The sequence below is a fragment of the Cydia splendana genome, chromosome 7 (assembly GCF_910591565.1).
Source record: "Cydia splendana chromosome 7, ilCydSple1.2, whole genome shotgun sequence".
Classification (NCBI taxonomy): Eukaryota; Metazoa; Arthropoda; class Insecta; order Lepidoptera; family Tortricidae; genus Cydia; species Cydia splendana.
In genome coordinates this window covers 15,818,893-15,842,768 of record NC_085966.1, presented here as the reverse complement: position 1 = coordinate 15,842,768, position 23,876 = coordinate 15,818,893, and the positions used below count along the sequence as shown (strand labels likewise).

The window sequence follows — 23,876 nt, the reverse complement described above, 5'->3', positions numbered from 1 at the left end:
AGGATATACGATTCAAAACTTGTCAAAAATCGATGAAAACCTTTTTATTTTTGACATCTGTAAGACATCATCTCAACGTAAGTGTTACTCTGAAACCACGTCAATAGTTAGAAAACGTTATTTAGATATTAGATAGATTTATGAATAAAATTTGAACTGAATCTTTTCTTTTTTTTTAAAGCCCCCTAAGACCTTCATGGACTCATTTACTTATGACTTTTGTAACCATAGCCACCAGCCTGCCACAGCCTACCCGCCAAAACCAGCCAATAGCAAGCGGAGCCAAGCCAGCCGAGCCAAGCCAGCCTGCCCCTCCACCTGTACCTGCTGCCCAGGAGGGGCGAGGTTATATAAAGCCTGCGGAGCTCATTCTGGGGCATTCTTGATTACGACAACTTGATAAGGGAAACCTCTGTCCGATTACATAAAAATAATTGTTTAAATAAATAATCAATAAAACCAGTTCAATTATATCTTAAGTTTTATTTGTTCCACACGTCACATATTCAGAAAGTGGGATCAAATATATTACAAATATGAAACGAAATCTCGAGGAGATGACCGGCCGCCTGGTTCGACCACCTGGTTGGGACCAAGGTTCAACATCACGCGATTCGGATAACGACTCACCACCGGCGCGGAAGATTTTAAAACGTTTGCTGGAAGACGAAGTGCAAAAAGCTATGTACGAGCTCAACGAAGAAATGCCGGTAGTCAAGACAAAGGTTCACCGCGCTGCATCACTTATTCCAGAGTTCGATCCTGACAGCGATGAATGCACTACTGTAACGGCGTGGTTAAAAAAGATCGACCAACTCGGCGAAATACACGGATGGAACGACACGACGAAGGCATTTCATCTGCAGGACAAGCTAAGAGGGCAAGCACGACGTTGGTACAATAGACTCGACGATTACGATTACTCGTGGACGGAGTGGAAGACTATGCTGACGCGCGCGTTTCCTAGGCATCGTGACTATGGAAATATGCTAGACGAGATGATGAACCGCAAGAAACTATCGACGGAGTCTATGACAAAATATTATCAAGATAAGGTGGCCATGTGCTTTCGCTGCAAGCTGTCCGACTCTGCTACGGTTTCGTGCATTATTCGCGGTTTACCCTCGCCACTTCAAGCTAACGCAAGAGCATATCAGTGCGATCGACCAGAAGACCTGTATGAAGGATTTCTTTGTGCATTAGACGACTATCAACCGCCGGCCGCCAATAGTCGTCCGCCAAATAAAGACAACAGCACTCGACAGTCATTCGAAAAGAAGGTAATTAACCCGGATGTAGACCCCTGCCCGCGATGCAAGAAGACTGGCCATATACTTCGAAATTGTCCGCAACCAGATCTGCGAACATGTTTTAAATGTGGTAAACACGGCCACATTGCGCCACGTTGTACGAGTACTACTACGGCACCCGCTACCAAACCTGATGCGACCAGAGTTGACAGTGCTAAGGAAATTAAAATGATACAAGACTACAATCACGTCTACGAAAAAGTGGCAAAAATCAACGACATCCACATTAAAGCTTATCTTGATCCAGGAAGCGCAGTAAATGTCCTCTCACTGCACATCTCCAAGCTGCTTAATCTTCAGGTAACGCCTACCAATGAGATCCTGAAAGTTTTCTCTGGACACCTTTTGCGGAGCCATGGACTAGTAGTATTTCAACTGGAGATCGACGGTATACAAGTAGACTGCAAGGCCCATCTTACTGATGTCGACATGGGAAGCAACCACCTATTAGTTGGACAACCTATCATCAATAGGGATGGTATGACTTTAACAATTAGCAAGGGCATGGCCACTTTAACACGGGATGATCCTATCCAACAGATAAACATGATAGAAGAACGTACGCGATTTAAAGTGGTTACTACTGGCGCTGAAACCCTGTTACCTGGCTCATCTATAATCAAAGTCAAGATAGAAGACAATAGCGAAGATAATGATGTGGTAACCAGTCCACAACATTTCGACTTAGCTGGCGTTTCCTACTCTATCCCGGCCACGATGTTGAGGGGCGCTGCGGGATACATCAAGATTGTCAATACTGGCTCCCGCAACATCGTCTGGCGCAAAGGCGAGGTGTTAACCAGAGCTGACAGCTGCAACGCTCCGCCGCCAAGCAAGGTTGAGGTTAGTAAACAAGCCAATATTATTTTGCCATTGCCTTTTGCAGCCACAGCCATAGACAGCCAAACTAATGTAGTGTCTTCTGTTTTGCACACTAGCTTAGCCACTATTAGTTCGATTGGAGGTGTAAATGTAAAGGATATAAAGACGGGGTTATTAAATGAAAACGACCATAACACATTAATAAGTTTATTAACAGATTACAAAGATTGCTTCGCAAGTAACACAAAAGAGTTAGGATGTACAGATTTATTAGAAATGAAAATTAATTTAACAACTGAGCAACCTATACATCGCCAGCCTTACCGTTTGTCACACAGCGAGCAGGATATTGTTAAGTCCAAAGTATCTGAATTACTTGCCGCCGGTATAATTAAAGAATCTGAATCGAATTTCGCTTCTCCGGTTATTTTAGTTAAAAAAAAGAACGGCGATCACAGGCTATGTGTTGATTATCGGGCGCTGAACGCGATCACAGTTAAGGATAGGTATCCTTTGCCTCACATTGAAGATCAGGTTTCAAAACTTGCAGGCAAAAAGTTTTTCACAACATTAGATTTAGCTCAAGGCTACCACCAGGTTAGAATTTCTCCCGAAGACACTCACAAAACCGCTTTTGTCACTTCACATGGGTGTTGGGAGTATACACGTGTCCCGTATGGCCTAGCCAACAGTCCGTCAGTATTTATGCGAATGATGAATAAATTAGTTAATTCTATAGGTACGCAACAAAACGCACATTCAAATTCTGACAGGCACAATGACGACCGTTCGGATACCCTCCCTAGTGAATGCGAAATCTTGGCGTTTTTAGACGATTTGTTACTGCCCTCATACGATATAAAGTCTGGTTTTAAAATGCTTGAAATGGTTCTTTCTAAATTCAGAGCTGAGAATTTAAAACTTAATATGAGCAAATGTTCGTTTTTGCAAGAAAAAATAACTTATTTAGGGCACGAAATATCACGTGACGGTATCCGACCGGACGAATCGAAATTGACAGCGGTGTCACAGTTTCCCATCCCTAGTAACGTTCACGAGATACGTCAGTTCCTTGGGTTGTGTAGTTATTTTCGGAAGTTTATCAAGAATTTTGCTATTATTGCTCGCCCTCTATCGGATTTAACGAAGAAAAGCGTTACTTGGACGTGGGGTAGTGATCAGTGCAAAAGTTTCGAACAATTGAAGCAGTGTTTGTGTACTAAACCTGTCCTGGCCCTGTACGATCCAACTTTGCAAACGGAGATACACACGGATGCGTGTAAATCAGGAATTGCAGGTATTCTTCTACAAAAACAAACTAATGGCTCTTTACGTCCAGTCATGTACTTTAGTAGGGTTACGAGTAAAGATGAAAGCGTATATCACAGTTACGAGTTAGAAACTCTTGCCCTTGTAGAATCTTTACGGAAATTTAGGGTATATATAGTAGGTAAACGGGTTAAAGTGGTAACTGATTGCACAGCGGTCCGAGCGACTCTCACTAAGCGCGACCTCATCCCTCGCATTGCTAGGTGGTGGCTATCAATTCAGGACTATGACATAACTATTGAATATAGGGCCGGGGACCGTATGAAGCACGTTGATGCTCTGAGTAGGAACCCAATTGACTCTATGAATATTAATAGACTTGAAGTTGCCGATTGGTTCTATACGGTCCAATGCCAAGATGACAAGTTAAAGTCAATTATTGACCAGCTTAAGTTAGGAACGGCACCGGTCGACATTACAAAAGACTTTGTATACTCCAATGATAGGTTATATCGGAAGACTTTAGGGGGAAATCGCCTCGTAGTACCATCATCAGCTAGATGGAAAATAGTTCAAATGCATCATGACGATATAGGGCATGTAGGGTTACAAAGGTGCACCGATTTGATAAAAAAAGAATATTGGTTTCCAAAGATGACTCGGTTTATCCGCAAGTATGTAGGAGCATGTTTACACTGTGCTTATGGTAAAGGAGATCATGGAAAGCTACAGGGTAAATTATTTCCCATTCCAAAACCTACAGAACCCATGCGTATGGTACATATTGATCATCTCGGACCATTTTGCAGGACAAATAAAGGCTATCAGTACATGCTTGTGTTAACAGATGCTTTTTCTAAGTTTGTCATTGCCGAACCCACCCGTACAGTCAACTCAGTCGAGACAATTAGGGTACTTAAAAAAATATTTTCCTTATTTGGTTATCCTGAAAAAGTTGTGAGTGACCATGGCAAGGCATTTACAAGTAGAAATTTTAAGCAATTTGCTAATGATAAACAGTTTAAGCACATCTTAACCTCAATTGCATGCCCAAGAGCTAATGGTCAGTGCGAGCGGACTAACCGTACAATTCTCAATGCTTTACGCGCTACTGATCCTAGTGAAGCAGCAAATAATTGGGCTAACGGCCTCCCTGATGTGTTGTGGGGAATAAATAATACTTTTAATGCAAGTACAACATACAAGCCTTATGACCTAATGTTTGCTAGCAGTTCTAGGCCACGTTGTGATATAGCTACTTCTGACAAGGTTACCCAGCCAATAGAGGAGAGGCGTAGCATAGCTAGTGCAAAGTTAAAAAAAGCAGCTGATAAAATGAAACACAATTTTGATAAGAAGCGTAAGCCTAGTCATATATACAAAAAGGGAGATTTGGTTTTATGGAGACAAGCGCCTACTAGTAGTGCTGCAAAAGTAAACACTAAACTTGATGATCTCTATTCTGGTCCCTATATCATAACTAAGGTAGTGGGTAATGACAGGTACAGGATCCGGAGTATTAAAGGACTAAGAGGCTACAAAGCCTTTACAGGGTTGGTCGCTGTAGACTCCTTGCGACCATATACTAGCACGGTTCCTGTATCTGACAGTGCCAGTAGTTCTGATGAACAGCTTGAGACTGAAGATTTAATTGATTTGCTAGAGAGCTAATTTGCTACTCCCTATTGCGGGAGCAATCCTTGTTCCAGGACGGCCGAGTGTAACCATAGCCACCAGCCTGCCACAGCCTACCCGCCAAAACCAGCCAATAGCAAGCGGAGCCAAGCCAGCCGAGCCAAGCCAGCCTGCCCCTCCACCTGTACCTGCTGCCCAGGAGGGGCGAGGTTATATAAAGCCTGCGGAGCTCATTCTGGGGCATTCTTGATTACGACAACTTGATAAGGGAAACCTCTGTCCGATTACATAAAAATAATTGTTTAAATAAATAATCAATAAAACCAGTTCAATTATATCTTAAGTTTTATTTGTTCCACACGTCACACTTTTTTCAGTTAGCATTATTAAGTTAAGTTCAAGCTGCGAAGAAACCATATTTTCAATATAAAAATTATTATTCTTTATAAATGTGGTCGGACTGCAAAAACTGCCAGGTTAAGGTGAGGCCGACCAAGACATACGTCAACAGGCTTATTTTTGCTATTATAATCCGTTTGTTTCATTCTATTTTTCGATGAGGTAAATTGTAGCTCTCACGTGGTACCACAAAATTGGTCGGACACAGGAACCTGCCAACACAGGATTTGGCCGACCACTTTTTTTTACTGTCCTCAAAGGCAGCCATCGTACCATACAAGTTTCATACGATTTTGCGATAAAAAATTTTTGATGATTTTTGTATAAATTTGGTCGGACTGCAAAAACTGCCAGGTTAAGGTGAGGCCGACCAAGACATACGTCAACAGGCTTATTTTAGCTATTATAATCCGTTTGTTACATTCTATTTTTCGATGAGGTAAAATTGTAGCTCTCACGTGATACCACAAAATTGGTCGGACACAGGAACCTGCCAACACAGGATTTGGCCGACCACTTTTTTTTACTGTCCTCAAAGGCAGCCATCGTACCATACCAGTTTCATACGATTTTTCGATAAAAAATTTTTGATGATTTTTTTATAAATTTGGTCGGACTGCAAAAATTGCCAGGTTAAGGTGAGGCCGACCAAGACATACGTCAACAGGCTTATTTTAGCTATTATAATCCGTTTGTTTCATTCTATTTTTCGATGAGGTAAATTGTAGCTCTCACGTGACCCAATAAATCTGGTCGGACTGCAAAAACTGCCAGGCTAAGGTGAGGCCGACCACTTTTTTTTTACTGTCCTCAAGGTCAGGTATACTACCATACAAGTTTCATTCTATTTTTCGATGAGGTTTTTTTTGATGAATTTTTGTCCAACGTTTTTGCCATTTGTACAAAATCTGCCAGGTTAAGCCTAGGCCGACCAAGTGCGTTGGAAGCTACTAAATGTCAGGTACCTCTACAGGGTAGGTATATTCTATTTTTTGATGAGGTTTGTTTCATGCAGCCGGCCACCGGACTACACGGTTGACAAGAGAAAACTACTTTGAAGTGATTATATTTCGTATTAATATTACTGATTAATAATTATGTATGACGGAGTTTATTGAAAAGATGTTCTGATAGTTTTATTCTGCATAATTCGATAAATGGACGAACATGAGAAACTACTTCTGTGACGTCACTTATCGAATGACAAGTGGCATGATCAACCAGTTGCCAGGTAGAAATGGGTATAAAAGGGACCGACCGATCCATTATTGATCATTCTGCTTTGAGCATTCTGCCTTGCGCATCAGCACTGAGTTAATCGTCGCCAAAGGAATATTGAAAGTTAAGTAAATACTTTGTTGGTATTTATTGTGATAATTATATACTTCTTGATTAATTAGATGGATTAATTAATTAATAATTAATTAAATCATCTCTTGCTGAATTATAAACTAATAGTGATTGTGTTTGTAAGTAGTTGATTGGATAAGGTTAATAAATTGGATTATTTAATTTAATAAAACAGTTTTATTTTCAATTACATCTGTTTATTATTTTATTTCCTTCTTCTTCCTCGCGTCATCCCGGCATTGGCTTATGGGAACCTGGGGTCCGCTTGACAACTAAACCCATGATTTGACGTAGGCGCTAGTTTTTACGAAAGCGACTGCCATCTGACCTTCCAACGCAGAGGGGAAACTAGGCCTTATTGGGATTAGTCCGGTTTCCTCACGATGTTTTCCTTCTCCGAAAAGCGACTGGCAAATATCAAATGATATTTCGTACATAAGTTCCGAAAAACTCATTGGTACGAGCCGGGGTTTGAACCCGCGACCTCCGGATTGAAAGTCGCATGCTCTTACCGCTAGGCCACCAGCGCTTTTTATTCTCTGTCTGTCTTTTATTCTGTATCTGTTTATTATTTTATTTATCTTACTTAAAACTTAAATAGTATCTAGTTATTGATTTAGCAGTTTTACACAATTATGAACCAAGGTAAATAAATAAGTTCCTGACAAGTTTTACCTTGAAAGTTATTATTGGCTATTATTTTTGAGTTTATAATATTAAAAATTATTCATTTATCTAACATGTGCGTGTTGTGACTCATCCGTACACAAAAAGAGATCGAGGTTTGCAAGATTTGTCTTTGACGTGTGTCATTTTCTATGTGTTTGTGTCGTCATTACAGATTGGATTTTGTATGTAAGTGTGTGAGAAGTGCGACTGTGTGCACCTTTCCCCCCGCAAAAAATGGCAGAAAGATTTGTACGGTAAGATATCGCTTGGGCCCCTCCCTTCCGACGTGTCGGAAGCCGGTGTTGCTCGAAGCGCCTCATACATGAAAAAATATGTTCCAAAAATTTTGTATGAAAAAATATTTTTCCAGTGCGTCACGTTCATACAAATAAAAAAAATATTCATACAAAAATGTGACGATCTGGAAAGGAAATCCTGGGATACATTTTTTCATGTATGAGGCGTTGTACAAATGATTCTGAGTAAAATGAGCCCAAGAAGTCAATATTTTAAAGACGTGATTTTTTGGCAAACGCTCAGGTACCTACGTCAGAGAATAAAACTATTACGTTACTTACCTATTTTACTAAAGATATACGATACGAAAATAACCTTCCAAAAATATGATTATTTCTAGAAATTTGCCAAAAATGTGTAGGTATACCGGGTGTGGCCTGTAACACGAGCAAATAATTAAAACATAGATTGTACTCCTCAAACGGTGACACTTTTGTTCAACAACTTTTAAAAATTATGAAGTATTTAGACTCCCTATTTTTCATACAAAATAGTTATTATCTTCAATGCACGCCATCGCCACACCATTATTATTGTGATTGACGTTGCTTGTCACGCCTTAAACATAACAAAATTCGCAATACATTGCGTCTTGGAATAAACTTTAAAGTGTATTAAAAATCAAACCACAAGTTTAGTTTTAAAAGTCGCTGAACAAATGTTGGTCAGTGTGAGGAGTACAGCCTACAGTTTAATTTTTTGCTCATATTACAGGCCACACCCGGTATAGTTTAACTACGAATAAAGAAAAATCCTATACGATACGTACCTACATCTATCTTATAAAATATCAAATGAATGAATATTATAAATAGACGGCTAGACAAAAGCATTCCATGTTTCTACATCCAATTAACTATACAGCCTTGGTTCACTCTTACTTAGCTTTTGTTTCTTCTTATACCGCATTTTCACCATCTTTTCATTTTAATTAAAACGATGAAATTTCTTCTACATGTCTTGAAGAAGTAATCAATAATGTTTCGAACGTATATACATATAAATATATGTATTACGAATAATTTTAGACTCTTCGCACAAGCGTTGCTCCAAACTCGAAACTTAATTTTTGTTGAACATGAACCCATATAATGCACGACATGTCATGGGGATCAAATCTGTAACCCATAAGGTTTATTTGTTTTGCGCTGAAAGCGAAACCGTGTACCGTTTAGATATGTACCTACAACACAAAACATGATATAATTGGGTAATTCTTATTCTTATGCATTTTTTGTGTAACGCGTAAGAATAGCATGTATTTTTGTGAAAATAAGTAAACTCTATATCAATATACTTAGCAATTTACCTCTAGTTTTAGGTCAACCTAAATGTATTTGACGACCGGTCTGGCCTAGTGGGTAGTGACCCTGCCTATGAAGCCGATGGTCCCGGGTTCGAATCCTGGTAAGGGCATTTATTTGTATGATGATACAGATATTTGTTCCTGAGTCATGGTTGTTTTCTATGTATTTAAGTATTTATATATTATATATATCGTTGTCTGAGTACCCACAACACAAGCTTTCTTGAGCTTACCGTGGGGCTTAGTCAATTTGTGTAAAAAATTGAATGTCCTTAATATTTATTTATTTATTTATTATTTATTTCTCGCGCATGAGAGGAGGCCTGTGCCCAGCAGTGGGACGTATATAGGCTGAAATGATGATGATGATGATGATTATTTATTTATTTATTATTATTGTCCTAAGAGTATTTTAGAAACATATAAAAACAAAATTACAAGTGCGAAATGTCACGGACCGTGTAGTGTGACTTCCCCAGATTTCGTGGTATTTGATTTTTTTTAAATATGAAGTGATTTTGCAATAATTTATATCAAATATAAAACACTAATCCTTGTTCTAAAACACTGTTTAAAAATTGTATGGATTTATAACGATTTTATATCATTTTAAACAACATACATTTTGTGATTAGTTTTCGCGTCACAACCGCGCGTGGTAATATAAACATGCGGTACTCGGTAGAAAATTATCTTTACTACTGGCAGCCTTATTAAAGTTTTTTTAGAACAGCAACACTGTGTTGTTATTAGGTTTACAAATGGCTGAAGGAAGAAGTTTTGTGGATTTTTTTTATTTGTGTTTAATTGAAAAAACGATCAACCTTAACGCGTCACCGCCGGTTAGAGTTTTAAAAGTAAGTTGCAGTTTCACGTTATTGTTTGTAACATAAGATATACCTCATACATTGCAGATTAAGCTAATTATCTAACATTTGGAAAATCAAAGGAAATGTTTATGTAATATCGAACATGTTCCAAATTATTACGACCGTGGCCTCAAAAATCTGTCACTGCCACGGACTTTTGAGTCCACGTTCGTGACATATAGACACGTGGTCGTGTCATTCTTAATTCGTTTGATTAATTTAGAGGCACATGCACTTTTCAGAAATGCATTTTTATTAGCTACAGATCATTTGCTATTATTGCCCGACTGCCAAAGCAAAAAAAATGTTTTTCGCTTGTGTGTATGTATGATGTGAATCGAATTCTTTGTCACGCTCTACAGCCTTTATAGTGACGGATTTCAACGTCTGAGCTGTCATTAGGTTTGTCGTAGTCATAGGAGTGACTTAGGGTATGTTAAAATAACTATATAAATCAAAATAGCCGAGTTGGCCACCAAAATGCCGAAATGTCAAGACTGAGGGACACTTTGTCACAGCCGTGTTTATGTACTCATTTTATTTACCTTTCCTGAGGGTATTAAGCTTGACCATATGTATCAAAAAATTGCTTTTTGTATGTACTTTTGATATATGTAATAATATGTAAAAAATAAAAACGTTTACGAAAAAATATTTTTTTTGGACACAATTTAAGAATCACCCAATTAGGTAACGTTACGTGCCTATATACCTACTTACTTGAACCCTCATAACGCGGCGCCAAGAGTGTAGATACTTACCAAGTTTGTCAACTTTTGCATTATTCAAATTCAAAAGCAGAACTCCAGAAATATATAAGTAAAGGAAGACAAGGCGAGGGTTCATCTACCTCCGTTGAATTTTCTAACTGCCTTCATTATAAAATATATTCTGCAAAAACGCTGAGCCCACTATTTGACAATAGGATTTAAAAGTTTAATATCACTTAACGGAGTTTTTTCTTTTTAAATAACGAGGTTCTACGTACGCTAAACATTCATGAGTTATCTGTATACTGACCCCTGTAGTCCTTTATATTTGGGAGCTTAGTGGCAAAGCTTAGCCGGAACGATTTAAGTACTTAATCAGACTCACACTAAACTCTTGGCTACAAAATCAGGGTCGTAGGCGTCCAGTTTTATGAACAAAGCTTAGTAAATATATTTATTTATTTATTTAATCTTTATATAGTTATTGCACAAAATATATAGAACAATGCACAAATGGCGGACTTAATGCCAAGTGGCATTCTCTACCAGTCAACCATAGGGCCAAACAGAGATACATACAATTGGTGCAGATAGAGAAAAATAAGTTGAATGAATTCAAAAAAAGCTAACTACGAATAGGTACACTTATCGACCTACCCTAGGTAAACGGCCTCCTGTTATTGTTGTTTAGCTCTCAAGTAAAACAATGCTTTATAGTCGACAAAATATATTGTATCATATTAAACTAGGCAAGTACAATTAGTTTAAAGACATCATACACAGTATGACATTTCTTCACAACATTAATGAAAATTTATACGTGTAATATATATTAGCATATGCGTCCAAATTTATAGGATGCGCAAAGGGAACTGACACTTATGATAAATAGTTTGCCACAATATTCATCATCCGTGTGGAATCATTGAACTACGGTACGGTATCTGTCACGTTGGGCTGTTTTGCACAGGGATATTTCCGACATAATTATAACGAACGCAAGTGAAATTAACGAAATTAGACTTTAAAGTCACACTAATAGGAGTCAAGGTGGACGCCATTGTAAATTAATATTTTGTTAAGAAAAACAATTCCCAGTTTTCCTCGCCTCATGTATTGCGGCGATCACGTGGGGAGGCGCCAAATGAAAATACACCTAAATTAAAGTGTACAAGTATACTTTTAATTGTCATTTATTTAATTTTAATCACACTTTCTATGACTTTTTGCTAAGTCTATTTAATCTATTTATCTATCTATTAGTCTATTAATTTATTTAACCCTTCTGTTGTTTTTGGAAACGTCTCTTTTACTGACAAAATGTACTTAGATATATAAGGATCTTCTTTGTTTCATTATCTATTGTTAAAGTTATATTGTCTATGAAAGTCTATGAGTACGTATTGTTTGACTTTTGATCACTTGAGAACTTGATTTGGAATTATCATTTATATAGAAATTTGACAATAGTGAAACCCATCATGACTCAAACATTATTAATTGCCAAAATCTGTAATAACGCGAAAATTCTGATGAAAGTTCGGCTGTTCTCCAAGTTTCATACTGTTACTATTTTACAGTTGTAGAATAATATTTCAGTGCAAATATATATATTGAAAACTTTACGCTATGAATTATCCTTGTTTACGTATTTGGCCGCAGAAATAAATGCAAAGTAATATTCATGGCGTTACTGCAGAGAACGGCCAGTATATTCCTGAGGTGATGGTCTGAAATGTATTATTTAAATTACAAATTTAGGCTGTTGTTTCCTAGCGCTGACCCCGTTTATTAATCTGTACAAAAGAAGTCACTGGAAAATACGCGTGTTATTAAGTCCTTTATTGTGTGGTAGATACTGAGATTACTTAGGTAGTAAAAAACTACGTGGCCTAGTTTTATTGTGATATATAGAAAAACTATACGTCTGGTTGCAGTTTAATACTTATAGGATTGGAATACCTTCAGCCATCTATTTAAATAATTGTTTAAAACGCAACGGGGTCTGTAACAAATATTTTAATAGAAGAATGGTGCTGATAAATTTAATGGTAACATGCAAATGAGTGCAATATTTAATTTTACATTTAACACGGATTTAGCTTCTAATGTATACCAGTCGCAAGTGGGTATTCAACTATTAGAAAAACTTCAATTCCATTATTTTCGGCAACAATAGCCACATTTTGTCGTAGTAAAGTCTCAGTATCAATCTTAATTTAAAGTTTCGCCTTGAATTGCTTCACATTAATGACGGTGTGGCCAGGAGGGTGGCGTTGCGTCGGCCGCACGTTCCTCTCGATGGGCTTGCTGTCTAACCCTTCCAACTGCCGGAGAAGGCCCAACTGCAGAACAATAGTTACCTATTAGTTTTATTTTCATGTCTACAAACATTTAACTCTATCAGGCCATTTGTTATTTGGTTATTGTGTGTTTCGGCCGCGCCAATACATGTACGGACGGACAGTGAAATTCACGATAACTGAAGGACATTACTGACATTAAATAGTTAGATATATGCCATTCTGATATCATCACTGTACGTTTGAACTGGCATGTATGACATCGTAAAAAAGCTACGGCGTGCTATGCAGCGTAGCACTGAGTGTCGGATGGTTATACAATCTATTTACAGCATTTTGTATATAAAAAAACATCATTATCATCACGAAACAAATGTTCTGTTCAATTCGTTAAGATATAAGATAGGTAAGTATTATAGGAATTCATGCAGTAAGTACTACTTAGCAAAAAAATTGTATAGGTGAAGCGATAAAAGTGCGATTGAAAAGTTTCTTTGAAGAGCTCATTGGCCGGAAAATGGAGTAAGTGAGATTAAAGCACGTCTTTAGACATCGTTTTAATTTATTTTATGTGGACTAGGTATATATTTTAATAGTTTACTTGCTATCAAGAATATTTAGTCTTACACAAACAAATCAATCGTTTGCAAATACGCAGTTGTTGATCTCGAATATTCCAGACCTTGTTAGGCAAGTTCAAAGATGTTTGCTAAGGATGAAAGGCTAGAATGGACGTGATTAAGCCTGAATAACATAAAATGGCGGTATATTGTTAGTCTACGTTTACTTAAACGGTATTTTATATATATAATAAATATTTTAGAAATATTTTATAATATTTTCTTCAAAAGTTTTTGCCAAAGTCAAGATTAAGTATTAAAGAACCGAGCCTGGATGACCTGACCTTTAAGAGCCGATAACTAGATCGTATTTCAATCACGAGTGCCCCCATTTTTATTACTCGATTATCGCTAGACGAACCAATATTTCAATTTTATAGTGATATCCAGGCCACTCAGGCCAGCCTGGCCTTAAAACCAATTCGAAGTTGAGTGTTTAAAAAAATACTGAAGACTAGGCCGCACGTTTCTCAAAAGCTTGTAACTTGTCATACAAGTGGAAGCGTTTGTTAGTCGTATACCTCGAAATCAAAAAATCCTTGTAGCTTTTCACCAATTCGCGTTTCGCCGCGATCTCAGAATTTCTGAACAGATTTTTTTTCTTGTTAAGTATGATTTTTGGTCGATAGATATCGCGATATTTCCTTTAACACATTCAACACCAAGAACCCGACTGTCGGGTACACTGTTCGTAGCGACTACGCGCTACATACGACGAAACCGTGGCTACGCGCTACGAGCGTAACCCGTAGCACTTAGTGGTATTGAATGTGTTAAGTACTATACCTCTATAGTTATGTTTTGTAAATGCATTTCGCACTTGTAGTTTTTCTCCTGGTTATGAGTGTGATATATGTAACCTCGTTGTGCATATCACTGATATGACTAATAAAATAATAGACAATATATTCTGTAACTATGAGGTCAATAAGCGACTGTATTTTTATTATATCCCAGTGGAGTAGCTAGATCAGTGCCCCAAACGCGTTAGTTCCGCGTAGCATTATTCCCGATCGCATTTTTCCCCACTGGCGTTAGTTCCGCGTAGCATTATTTCCGGTCGCATTTTCCCCACTAGAGTTTATTTTTCAAAAAACATTTAGTTCACAACTTAGCTAGACGGAGCCCCGCTTCGCGGGGCTCCTATTTCTGGGCGGTTTGCCCTTCGGGCATCTGAAGCTACCTAACGAACCTCCGTCTAAAAATGCGACCTAATAATGCTACGCGGAACTAACGCTAGTGGGGAAAAATGCGACCGGAAATAATGCTACGCGGAACTAACGCGAGTGGGGAAAAATGCGATCGGGAATAATGCTACGCGGAACGAACTGATCTAGCTACTCTCCCAGTGATATTGCTAATTTTTTTACCATTAATACAATATACTATAACAATATGCGACCCAGGTAAAATGCAACTAAAAATATTTGCGGCTAACTCAATAGACTAATAGTGATACATGCTACATAAAAAAATTCTATTGTTGTAAACATCTATTGAAAATATATGTGGTTGACTAAATAGGCTATTGATAATACATGCTACATCAAAATTTGCTACTGTTGTAAAAATCTATTACAAATATATGCGAGCAACAAAATATGCCATTGATATTACACGCTACAACAAAATACGCTATCGCGGCGAAACGCGAATAGGTGAAAAGCTACAAGGATTTTTTGATTTCGAGGTATACGACTAGGGTTTGCAATATCCGCCCAGTTTTCGGATCCGGATATTTCGGATATTAATTATTTTACTATCCGGATATCCGGATAATACGGATAATTCGAATACTTACTTTTTATTTAAGAAATCTCTCATGAACTCAATAAAAAGTGTAATATAATACAATTTTACGTATACAAAGGCTATGTAACAGCAAGTGTTTAAGCTATTTTTGGCGTTCTACCTTTTCGCCGATGCTTTTAAGTTGATGTGCATGTGCAAACATACAGCTGATGTAACCGTGAGGTTAGGTTAGGTTAGTTAAGTTGGTTCGAGTTATTGTGTTGAGTTGCCACGTGACGTGATAATGGCAAAATGCCATTAGGCAAAAAATTATACTCACCAAGAACTAAAATAATTTTCGGCAAAGATTTCTTACACAAGCTTTGATTGCTTGATTAGATATGGTCGAACGGGTGACACAAACTATATTTGCAATAATTTACTATTTTATGGCGATACTTCAACCCTCCATTTAATATTGGCAGTCTGCGCTGCGAAATTAATTTCTTGGTAGAGTTTTTGATAATATTTAGAGAATCGAACATTTTCTAACTGTTAGAACAGTCTCTTATTGTTTAGATTTTACATTGCATTTAAAGTCAATCAAGGTTTCCATTACAGATTTATTCAAATCATCATCATTAAATTTAAGAGCTGGGCTCTTGTCGGTGCAGCGTGATGAAGTTGTCTCCACCTTGGTCGATCCGAAGCCAGCCCCTTAATGTCCTGGTACGACACGGCCCCTACATGCTCCTTTACTTGGCTCATATAACTCTTTCTTGGTCTTCCCGTCCCCCTCCTTCCATATATTTTGCCTTCTATGATGTTTCTGATGAAGTGGTCGTGTCGTAGCACGTGGCCGATCATTTTTCCTCTTCTATATTTATCCAAATACAAAATGCTAAAACCTTCTCCATCATTCTGCTAAACCGTACTGCATTTCGATCGGCAGTTTAATATCAACCGAAGTCTTCCTCCGTTAGACTAATTTTAGTTCTGTTCGCACTTTGTTAATAATGTATTCGGACGCTAACAATAATGACAGCGCATCACGTCACGTAATGTTTGACAGGAACACGGTACTCGTACACTCAAAGTTACTTTTACGAAGCTAGGTCGATCTGCATACGATTGTGGAAATAAGGGAGTAGACGGCAATCAAGGAGTAATTAATAAACAGTTTTATAACGTAAAAATGTATCCAAATAAATAAAATCAACCGACAACATGGTTTACATTATAACTCTCAACGTTTTTAAAATAGTTTTCTTAAAAATTGTATTATTCGAATTATCCGTTTTATCCGGATATCAACTTAATCTAAATCCGGATACTAAATTGTACGGATATCCGGATAATACGGATATCCGGATATCCGGATTGCAAGCCCTATATACGACTAACAAACGAGTGGAAGTCCCTTTCTAACAAAAGCTGTCAAAAAGTGACATCTGCTTGTATTACTAGTTGCAAGCTTTTGAGAAACGGGCCCTTGACTTTTATAAATGATATTTTTGGGCTCAGAATCATGGTATCGTCTTGGGTCGTCCCATTCGTTTTTCGTCAAGTTCTTAAATTAGTCCTATTCTGCTTTCGTCACTCATTCTAAATTGAAAGCCACCGACATTGTGACGAATGTAGAATGAGTGACGAAAGCAGAATAGGACTAATTTAAGAACTTGACGAAAAACGAATGGACGACCCAAGACGATACCAGAATCATCAGCATTCTCTGTAAACTGTATGTGTAAGTACATGACGTAGTGAAAACTAAAATTTCCATACAATTTTTTGGGACATTAGCATCAGGATTGAATAATATGGTAGTGATTCTGAGTTGGTAGAACGCAAAAAATTTGGTTTTTAATATTTTTTTGGAAAACGTTGACATTTGCTCGTTCTTGTTAGTAGGTACATGTATGGGAGCGGGACGCGCGGAGGAATGATAACAAAATGATAGTCATTTTTATATCGGAGTGTACGTTCGAATTGGCCTCCTTGTCGTCGCCGTTTCGGGGAATCCGTAAAGTTAATGTGTGGTCATACCTGTTCTGTGCCAATTTGTACAGGTTTCTGGTAAATGATCCATGTGACACACTCGGTGTACGGGGGCGTGGTTAACGATCCTTTGTAGGTCACGTAGCTGCCCTCGCGCAGGTCGTCTCGCTCCATCCAGGAAAGTGACTCTGCAACAATCAGAAGACATCTTAATGATAGCTTAAACTAAATACTGTATCTAAATTTTAAGTAATATTTTATACTTGACGAAATTATGAATTATAAATTTATGTATTATTGTTTTATTACAATATCGTACTAGTCACATAGGACTATCTTACACACCTACTTAGCCCCAAAGTAAAGCATAAGGTTTGTATTGTGGGTACTAGACGACGATATACTTTTACACCGAGCGGATGCTGCCCTTGCCCGTGTCATGTTACTACGCAGAGGCACGCCCGCTATTAGGGTGAAAGGACTATTAAGAGTTGATGTAATTTAAAATGTATTACGCTAATATAAAACCAAACCAAAACCGAACGCCCACCTAATAAAATGGTATGCAATTTTATTTCTGGCAACCTGTGACTCGCCTCCAGAAGATGGGCCCCCACTAAAAGCGACATTTATGGACAAGATGGTGGATGGCCCTTGGGCCATCATCATCATCGTCATCATCATCATCATCATCATCTCAGCCATAAGACGTCCACTGCTGAACATAGGCCTCCCCCTTGGACCTCCACTCGTACCGGTTGGAAGCGACCCGCATCCAGCGACTTCCGGCGGCCTTAACAAGGTCGTCTGTCCATCTTGTGGGTGGACGTCCTACGCTGCGCTTGCTAGTCCGTGGTCTCCACTCGAGCACTTTTCGACCCCATCGGCCATCTTCTCTGCGTGCAATATGGCCTGCCCATTGCCACTTCAGCTTGCTAATCCGGTGGGCTATGTCGGTGACTTTAGTTCGTCTACGGATCTCCTCATTTCTGATTCGATCACGCAGAGAAACTCCGAGGATAGCCCTCTCCATAGCTCGTTGAGCGACTTTGAGTTTTGAGATGAGGCCGATAGTGAAAGACCACGTTTCGGAGCCGTAAGTCATCACTGGTAACACACATTGATTAAAGACTTACGTCTTGAGGCACTGAGGTATGTCGGACGAAAAGACATTACGTAGTTTCCCGAACGCTGCCCAACCGAGTTGGATTCGGCGGTTGACCTCTTTCTCGAAGTTGGACCTACCTAATTGGACTACTTGTCCTAGGTAGATGTACGAGTCAACGTCTGACCCCTAGGGTTCCGTTGCCCATACCCAAATTGCCCCACTCTCAACTCATCACCGCTTCTCTTGCCCAACTTTGCGTTGAAGTCCCCCATACCAACAGTAAAGTAGGTTTTAGAAGTATGTATGGCCCTACTTACGTCCTCATACATAGCCTCTACTTCATCATCGGAGGGTGACGAGGTCGGTGCGTATACCTGAATGACCTTCAGCGAATATCTTTTGGATATTCTGAGTATTAGGTATACCACCCTGCTCGACACACTGTCGATGGTTATTATGTTGTTTACGAGGGACTTGTGAACGAGAAACCCGACACCACCTTGGGACTGTTGGTCGCCCTCCCCCTTGGGCCATACTTAGTGCATTTCGACTAGCGTTTATTTATTTGTGTGACATCGATGCATACATACTCGTAATATCAAATCAATCATATATTTTAATCTAAATGCCCTCTAAATCTCAGTACTATAAACTGACATTCATTTATACTTTTGTCAAATTGTTACTGAAAGCTTACCTTTATCAATTAAAAGTCATCGTCAAAGGTTACTGAAACTTAAGTTACTGAACTTAACGAGGTATATCGTAAATTAAATTAAAATTAAAACTTGATCAAGACCTTTTCCAATTTTGAGCGACTTGTGAGACTTGCAAGTCATGCATCGTCTGGATAGTTTAGTGATAGGCAAATGAAGCATTTATTTTACTTTTCATCATCAAATATAAAAATATAAATAGACGTCAGATATGAAACTTATCCGCTGTAAGAATTTTATCTTTCTTTTCAATCATACGATAAGCTTACCGAACTTAGGGTTAGGGGCGTCAAAAGTACTTTTGACCTACCTTTTGCATCGCTTCCAATTCTTCGACAAGATTGTCAAACTTTCATTTGGGGGATTTGGGAGCCTACGTATGTGATAAATTGCGGATCCCTTTGTTTGACGTAATTATTGAACGTCATAACTCATAATGTAATGATTGCCAGATTATCATTAGTTATAATTCTGAAACTATTAAATTTTCAGGATTTTTGTAAGGTTATATTTTTATAAGGTTAGGTATAAGTTAGGTTAGGTTAGGTTAGGTTTGTTTCATGGCAATCCTGAAAAGTTACGCGTTTCTGAGAAAAACCAAATTATGACTAACGAAAATGCGGACAAACAATACATTATGACTTGAACCTTTATGGGAAACAATAGAGACCCGACAAATTGTGTAAGATATAAAACGTACCTGGAGTGACCTGAACAGCTTGGTCACGCTTCTGAATCGCCTCTAAACCCTCAACAAGCATGTCAAATTTCGGGTTAGGGGCATCTACAACCTCCAAAAGGAAACCAACCACAGCCAAACCGTCAGCATGGCCTACCGCCGCTTCTATTGACTCGTATTTACTGTTGTAGTGGACGAAGTGACATTCTGCTGCGTATCTGAAAGTTATAACAAGATTTTTAATTAATTTTCACAGCGTTAGGCCTCATTTAGACGGTGCGAGAACTCGCATGCGAGTTTCATTACATTGCGTTATTTGATCGGTCGGCTGAATTGATGTACCTAACCTCAATGGGTTAAAATCGCATGCGAGTTCGCGCGCCGTCTAAATGAGCCCTTAGTTTAGATCGTTAAGGCTGATTTACACGGCGCACGAACTCGCATACGATTTTAGTTACATTGCGGACTGTTGGTTACGTCCAAGGACCGGAAAACCCCTCTTTACGCTTAATCCTATCAATTCGGTAACCCAATCGATTCGGTTACCTTATCATTCGGTAACCCTATCATACTGTTACCTGATTGTAATGGTAACCTTATTGAAACGGTAACCCTAACCTTTAACCGAGTTAATCTCAAAACCCCATCGCGATAGGGTTTTTGTTAAGGGTTTTAAACAGGTTTTCATTCAGTTATGGTAACCTTTATTATCGGTTGCTTACTGGTTTGCTACATTAAAGTAGTTTTTCTCAAAAATGGACGGCAAAGTCGACTTTGACGTCTAAAAAATAGGTCGCGAAGCGCGTAGTTTATGGTCAGTCAAAAATTAAAAAGTTAAAAACATTGCAGTCTCGATTTTGGGACTGCAATGTTGCATACAAATTCCATTATTTGTCGAGTTCCAAACTTTTTAAAAGTTGAAATGGCCATATCAAATGAAGGCACAGGCCCATTAAACAGCCAAACAGATGATTAGTACCGCGACTATTTAGCTGTCTCAAATAGGTTGGCGTATTTTCGGCACTTCTATTTTTTTATTAAAAAAATAAAAAGGCGGCAAAGCTAATTTTTTCAATTGTTTCTACTTTTTTCTGTGAAAATATATACGTAAGAACGTTGCTTCTGTAAAATATTTCTAAAATATGTATATTTCTCGCACCATTTTTGAGAAAAGCACTATATATGACTCGGCTGGAAGGCTACTTGCTGGCTTCGGATTCAATTAAACGGACTCCCAAGGTCGTCCGTTTAATACGAATCCTCAGCCTGCAAGTAGCTACTTCCGAGCCTCGACAATAATGTACTATTAGTGATGTGCCGTCAGAACTAAAAAAAAATACTAAAAAAATTGTTTATTTTGTTTACTTTATTTATATTTTGTTGATTTTATTGACTTTATTTATTAAATTTATTTAATTTAATTTATTTAATTTATTTAATTTATTTAATTTATTTAATTTATTTAATTTATTCAATTTATTCAATTTATTCAATTTATTCAATTTATTCAATTTATTTAATTTATTTAATTTATTTAATTTATTTAATTTATTTAATTTATTTAATTTATTTAATTTATTTAATTTATTTAATTTATTTAATTTATTTAATTTATTTAATTTATTTAATTTATTTAATTTATTTAATTTATTTAATTTATTTAATTTATTTAATTTATTTAATTTATTTAATTTATTTAATTTATTTAATTTATTTAATTTATTTAATTTATTTAATTTATTTAATTTATTTAATTTATTTAATTTATTTAATTTATTTAATTTATTTAATTTATTTAATTTATTTAATTTATTTAATTTATTTAATTTATCTAATTTATCTAATTTATCTAATTTATTTAATTTATTTAATTTATTTAATTTATTTAATTTATTTAATTTATTTAATTTATTTAATTTATTTAATTTATTTAATTTATTTAATTTATTTAATTTATTTAATTTATTTAATTTATTTAATTTATTTAATTTATTTAATTTATTTAATTTATTTAATTTATTTAATTTATTTAATTTATTTAATTTATTTAATTTATTTAATTTATTTAATTTATTTTATTTATTTAATTTATTTAATTTATTTAATTTATTTATTTAATTTTAAATTAATTTATTTAATTTATTTAATTTTAAATTAATTTATTTAATTTATTTAATTTATTTAATTTATTTAATTTATTTAATTTATTTAATTTGTTTAATTTATTTAATTTATTTAATATATTTAATTTACTTATTTTAATTATTTTAGTTATAATATAATAATATTTATAATAAGAACACACCACACAGGTAGGTATAAAGATAAACAAAGGAAAGGCAAAAAAACTTGTTTGTGTTGGAGCCGTTGGAGGCTTCATAGACCATGCCAACCTCGGTTATTCAATAATAAGTTGAATTTAAGTGTGCGTAAAGATTACAATCGTTTGAACTGGTCAAAAACCTCATAATGAGGTAACTGAATAGACTGGGTTTTTATTTCGGTTACCGGTAACAGAGGTTAACTCGATCTGATACGGTTACCGAATCAAAGTGTTACCTTATTAAGCGGTTACCGTTATGGTAGGGGTTTTTATAAACACCTCTAAAATAACCCTATGAAAAACCCCGGTTAAGGTAACCGGTTCCTGTCCCTGGTTACGTCCAATTCAACCGACCGATCAAAAACCGTAATGTAATGAAACTCGCATGCGAGATCTCGCATCGTCTAAATGAGCCCTAGTGTAGTACATATGATTTTTCTGTGCCCGGGTATCCAAACAGGGCTGATTTTAGACTAAGTTATAATTTTAAAATATTACATATGATGGAAATATTAATCTGTTAACCAGAAGATTAGTTTCAATAATTACTTGGACCTGCCTTTTAGGTATCTATTTTTACAACGTGAATTTAGTTTAGGCAACTACTTTGTCATATTAGCATAAAAAGAAGAAGGGTCTCCAAAAAAGGCGTTGACAAATGTGTTACCATTAAAAAACAAAAACCTACATTTATCTTTAATTCTGACTACATTTATCTTGCATGACATCGTAGCAGGCGAGTAAAGGCAGTTAGCAAAAAATAAACGCAAATTACCTACAATAGAAAATTTCGTGAGACGACTTTAACGAGACAGGGCGTTATGAAACACTCTGACGCAGTGGATAATTTAAGTCATTTGCCTTTATACAATGTACATACAACGCTAGCTTTCTTTAAGTAAAGGTTAATTTTAAATCTAAGCGTTTAGAATAGAAACAGTGAACATTAGACTAGTTGTCGTATATAGCTAGGAATCATGCATGTTTTAGGTTAATCTTTTACGTTTTAAATTGTAATAATTTTACTTTTGTGTGTATATCATGTTTTTTACTTTTGTGTGTGTATATTATGTTAATGAATTGCGTGGAATGTTATGTACCTAGTTATAAGTCTAGGATCCATGTTCCTTTCATATGTGTTAATAATTAATGAGATTGGCAGAAATAAATAAAACTGACACACCCACTAGTTCGCGGAAAAGTACCTACGGACGGATATTTCCCTATATAAACCCGAGCCGTTCGTAGCTTATTCAGAGATATCAGAAACTTCAGGGAGCTTCACTCACTCACTTGCCTGAACACTCTCCAGTAAATAAACTCAAATATATGTGTTTTTATTTCACACAACACATATACCGGTAAATTGGCGGTAAGGCGGACTTGTAGGCAGCACAGCGGCCGGCGCGTTCCAGATTGCTGAGTTTCTACGCTTCACGACGAACATTGAATAAAAAGATACAGTCTACGCTCCACACTAGTCAAGGATGTTACACTTACCCATGACCATCTAAAACGTGTTCGCAGCCGGTGAAGTCGTCAACAGACCAGTGGAAGTGCATTTGCTCGAAGATGTACTCGCCCATTAGGGGCCCGCCGCTTAGTCGTGGTCGAGAGTTTGTGTCGAGGGTAAAATATGCTGAAAAAATAATTAACAGATCAAAAGCATTGTATAATCTTCGCATCTTATTTGCTAAGTAAGGTACATTAAATGGGTGTGTAATGATCGCTATAAAAATAAATGATATATTTTCATTCGATA

General features: G+C 36.9%; 1 protein-coding gene across 1 annotated transcript in view; it reads right to left on the bottom strand.

Moving 5' to 3' along the window:
- Nucleotides 1-11,318: 11,318 nt before the first annotated feature.
- Nucleotides 11,319-23,876, bottom strand: part of LOC134792390 (carbonic anhydrase 1-like) — a 66,612-nt gene continuing 54,054 nt past the window's right edge. The window contains exons 7-10 of the mRNA XM_063763682.1: nucleotides 23,615-23,753; nucleotides 19,813-20,009; nucleotides 17,337-17,476; nucleotides 11,319-12,981 (exon numbers count right to left, since the gene is read on the bottom strand). Of these exons, the coding sequence (XP_063619752.1) occupies nucleotides 12,856-12,981; nucleotides 17,337-17,476; nucleotides 19,813-20,009; nucleotides 23,615-23,753 (602 nt within the window). The 3' untranslated portion in view covers nucleotides 11,319-12,855. The remainder of the gene's footprint in view (nucleotides 12,982-17,336; nucleotides 17,477-19,812; nucleotides 20,010-23,614; nucleotides 23,754-23,876) is intronic.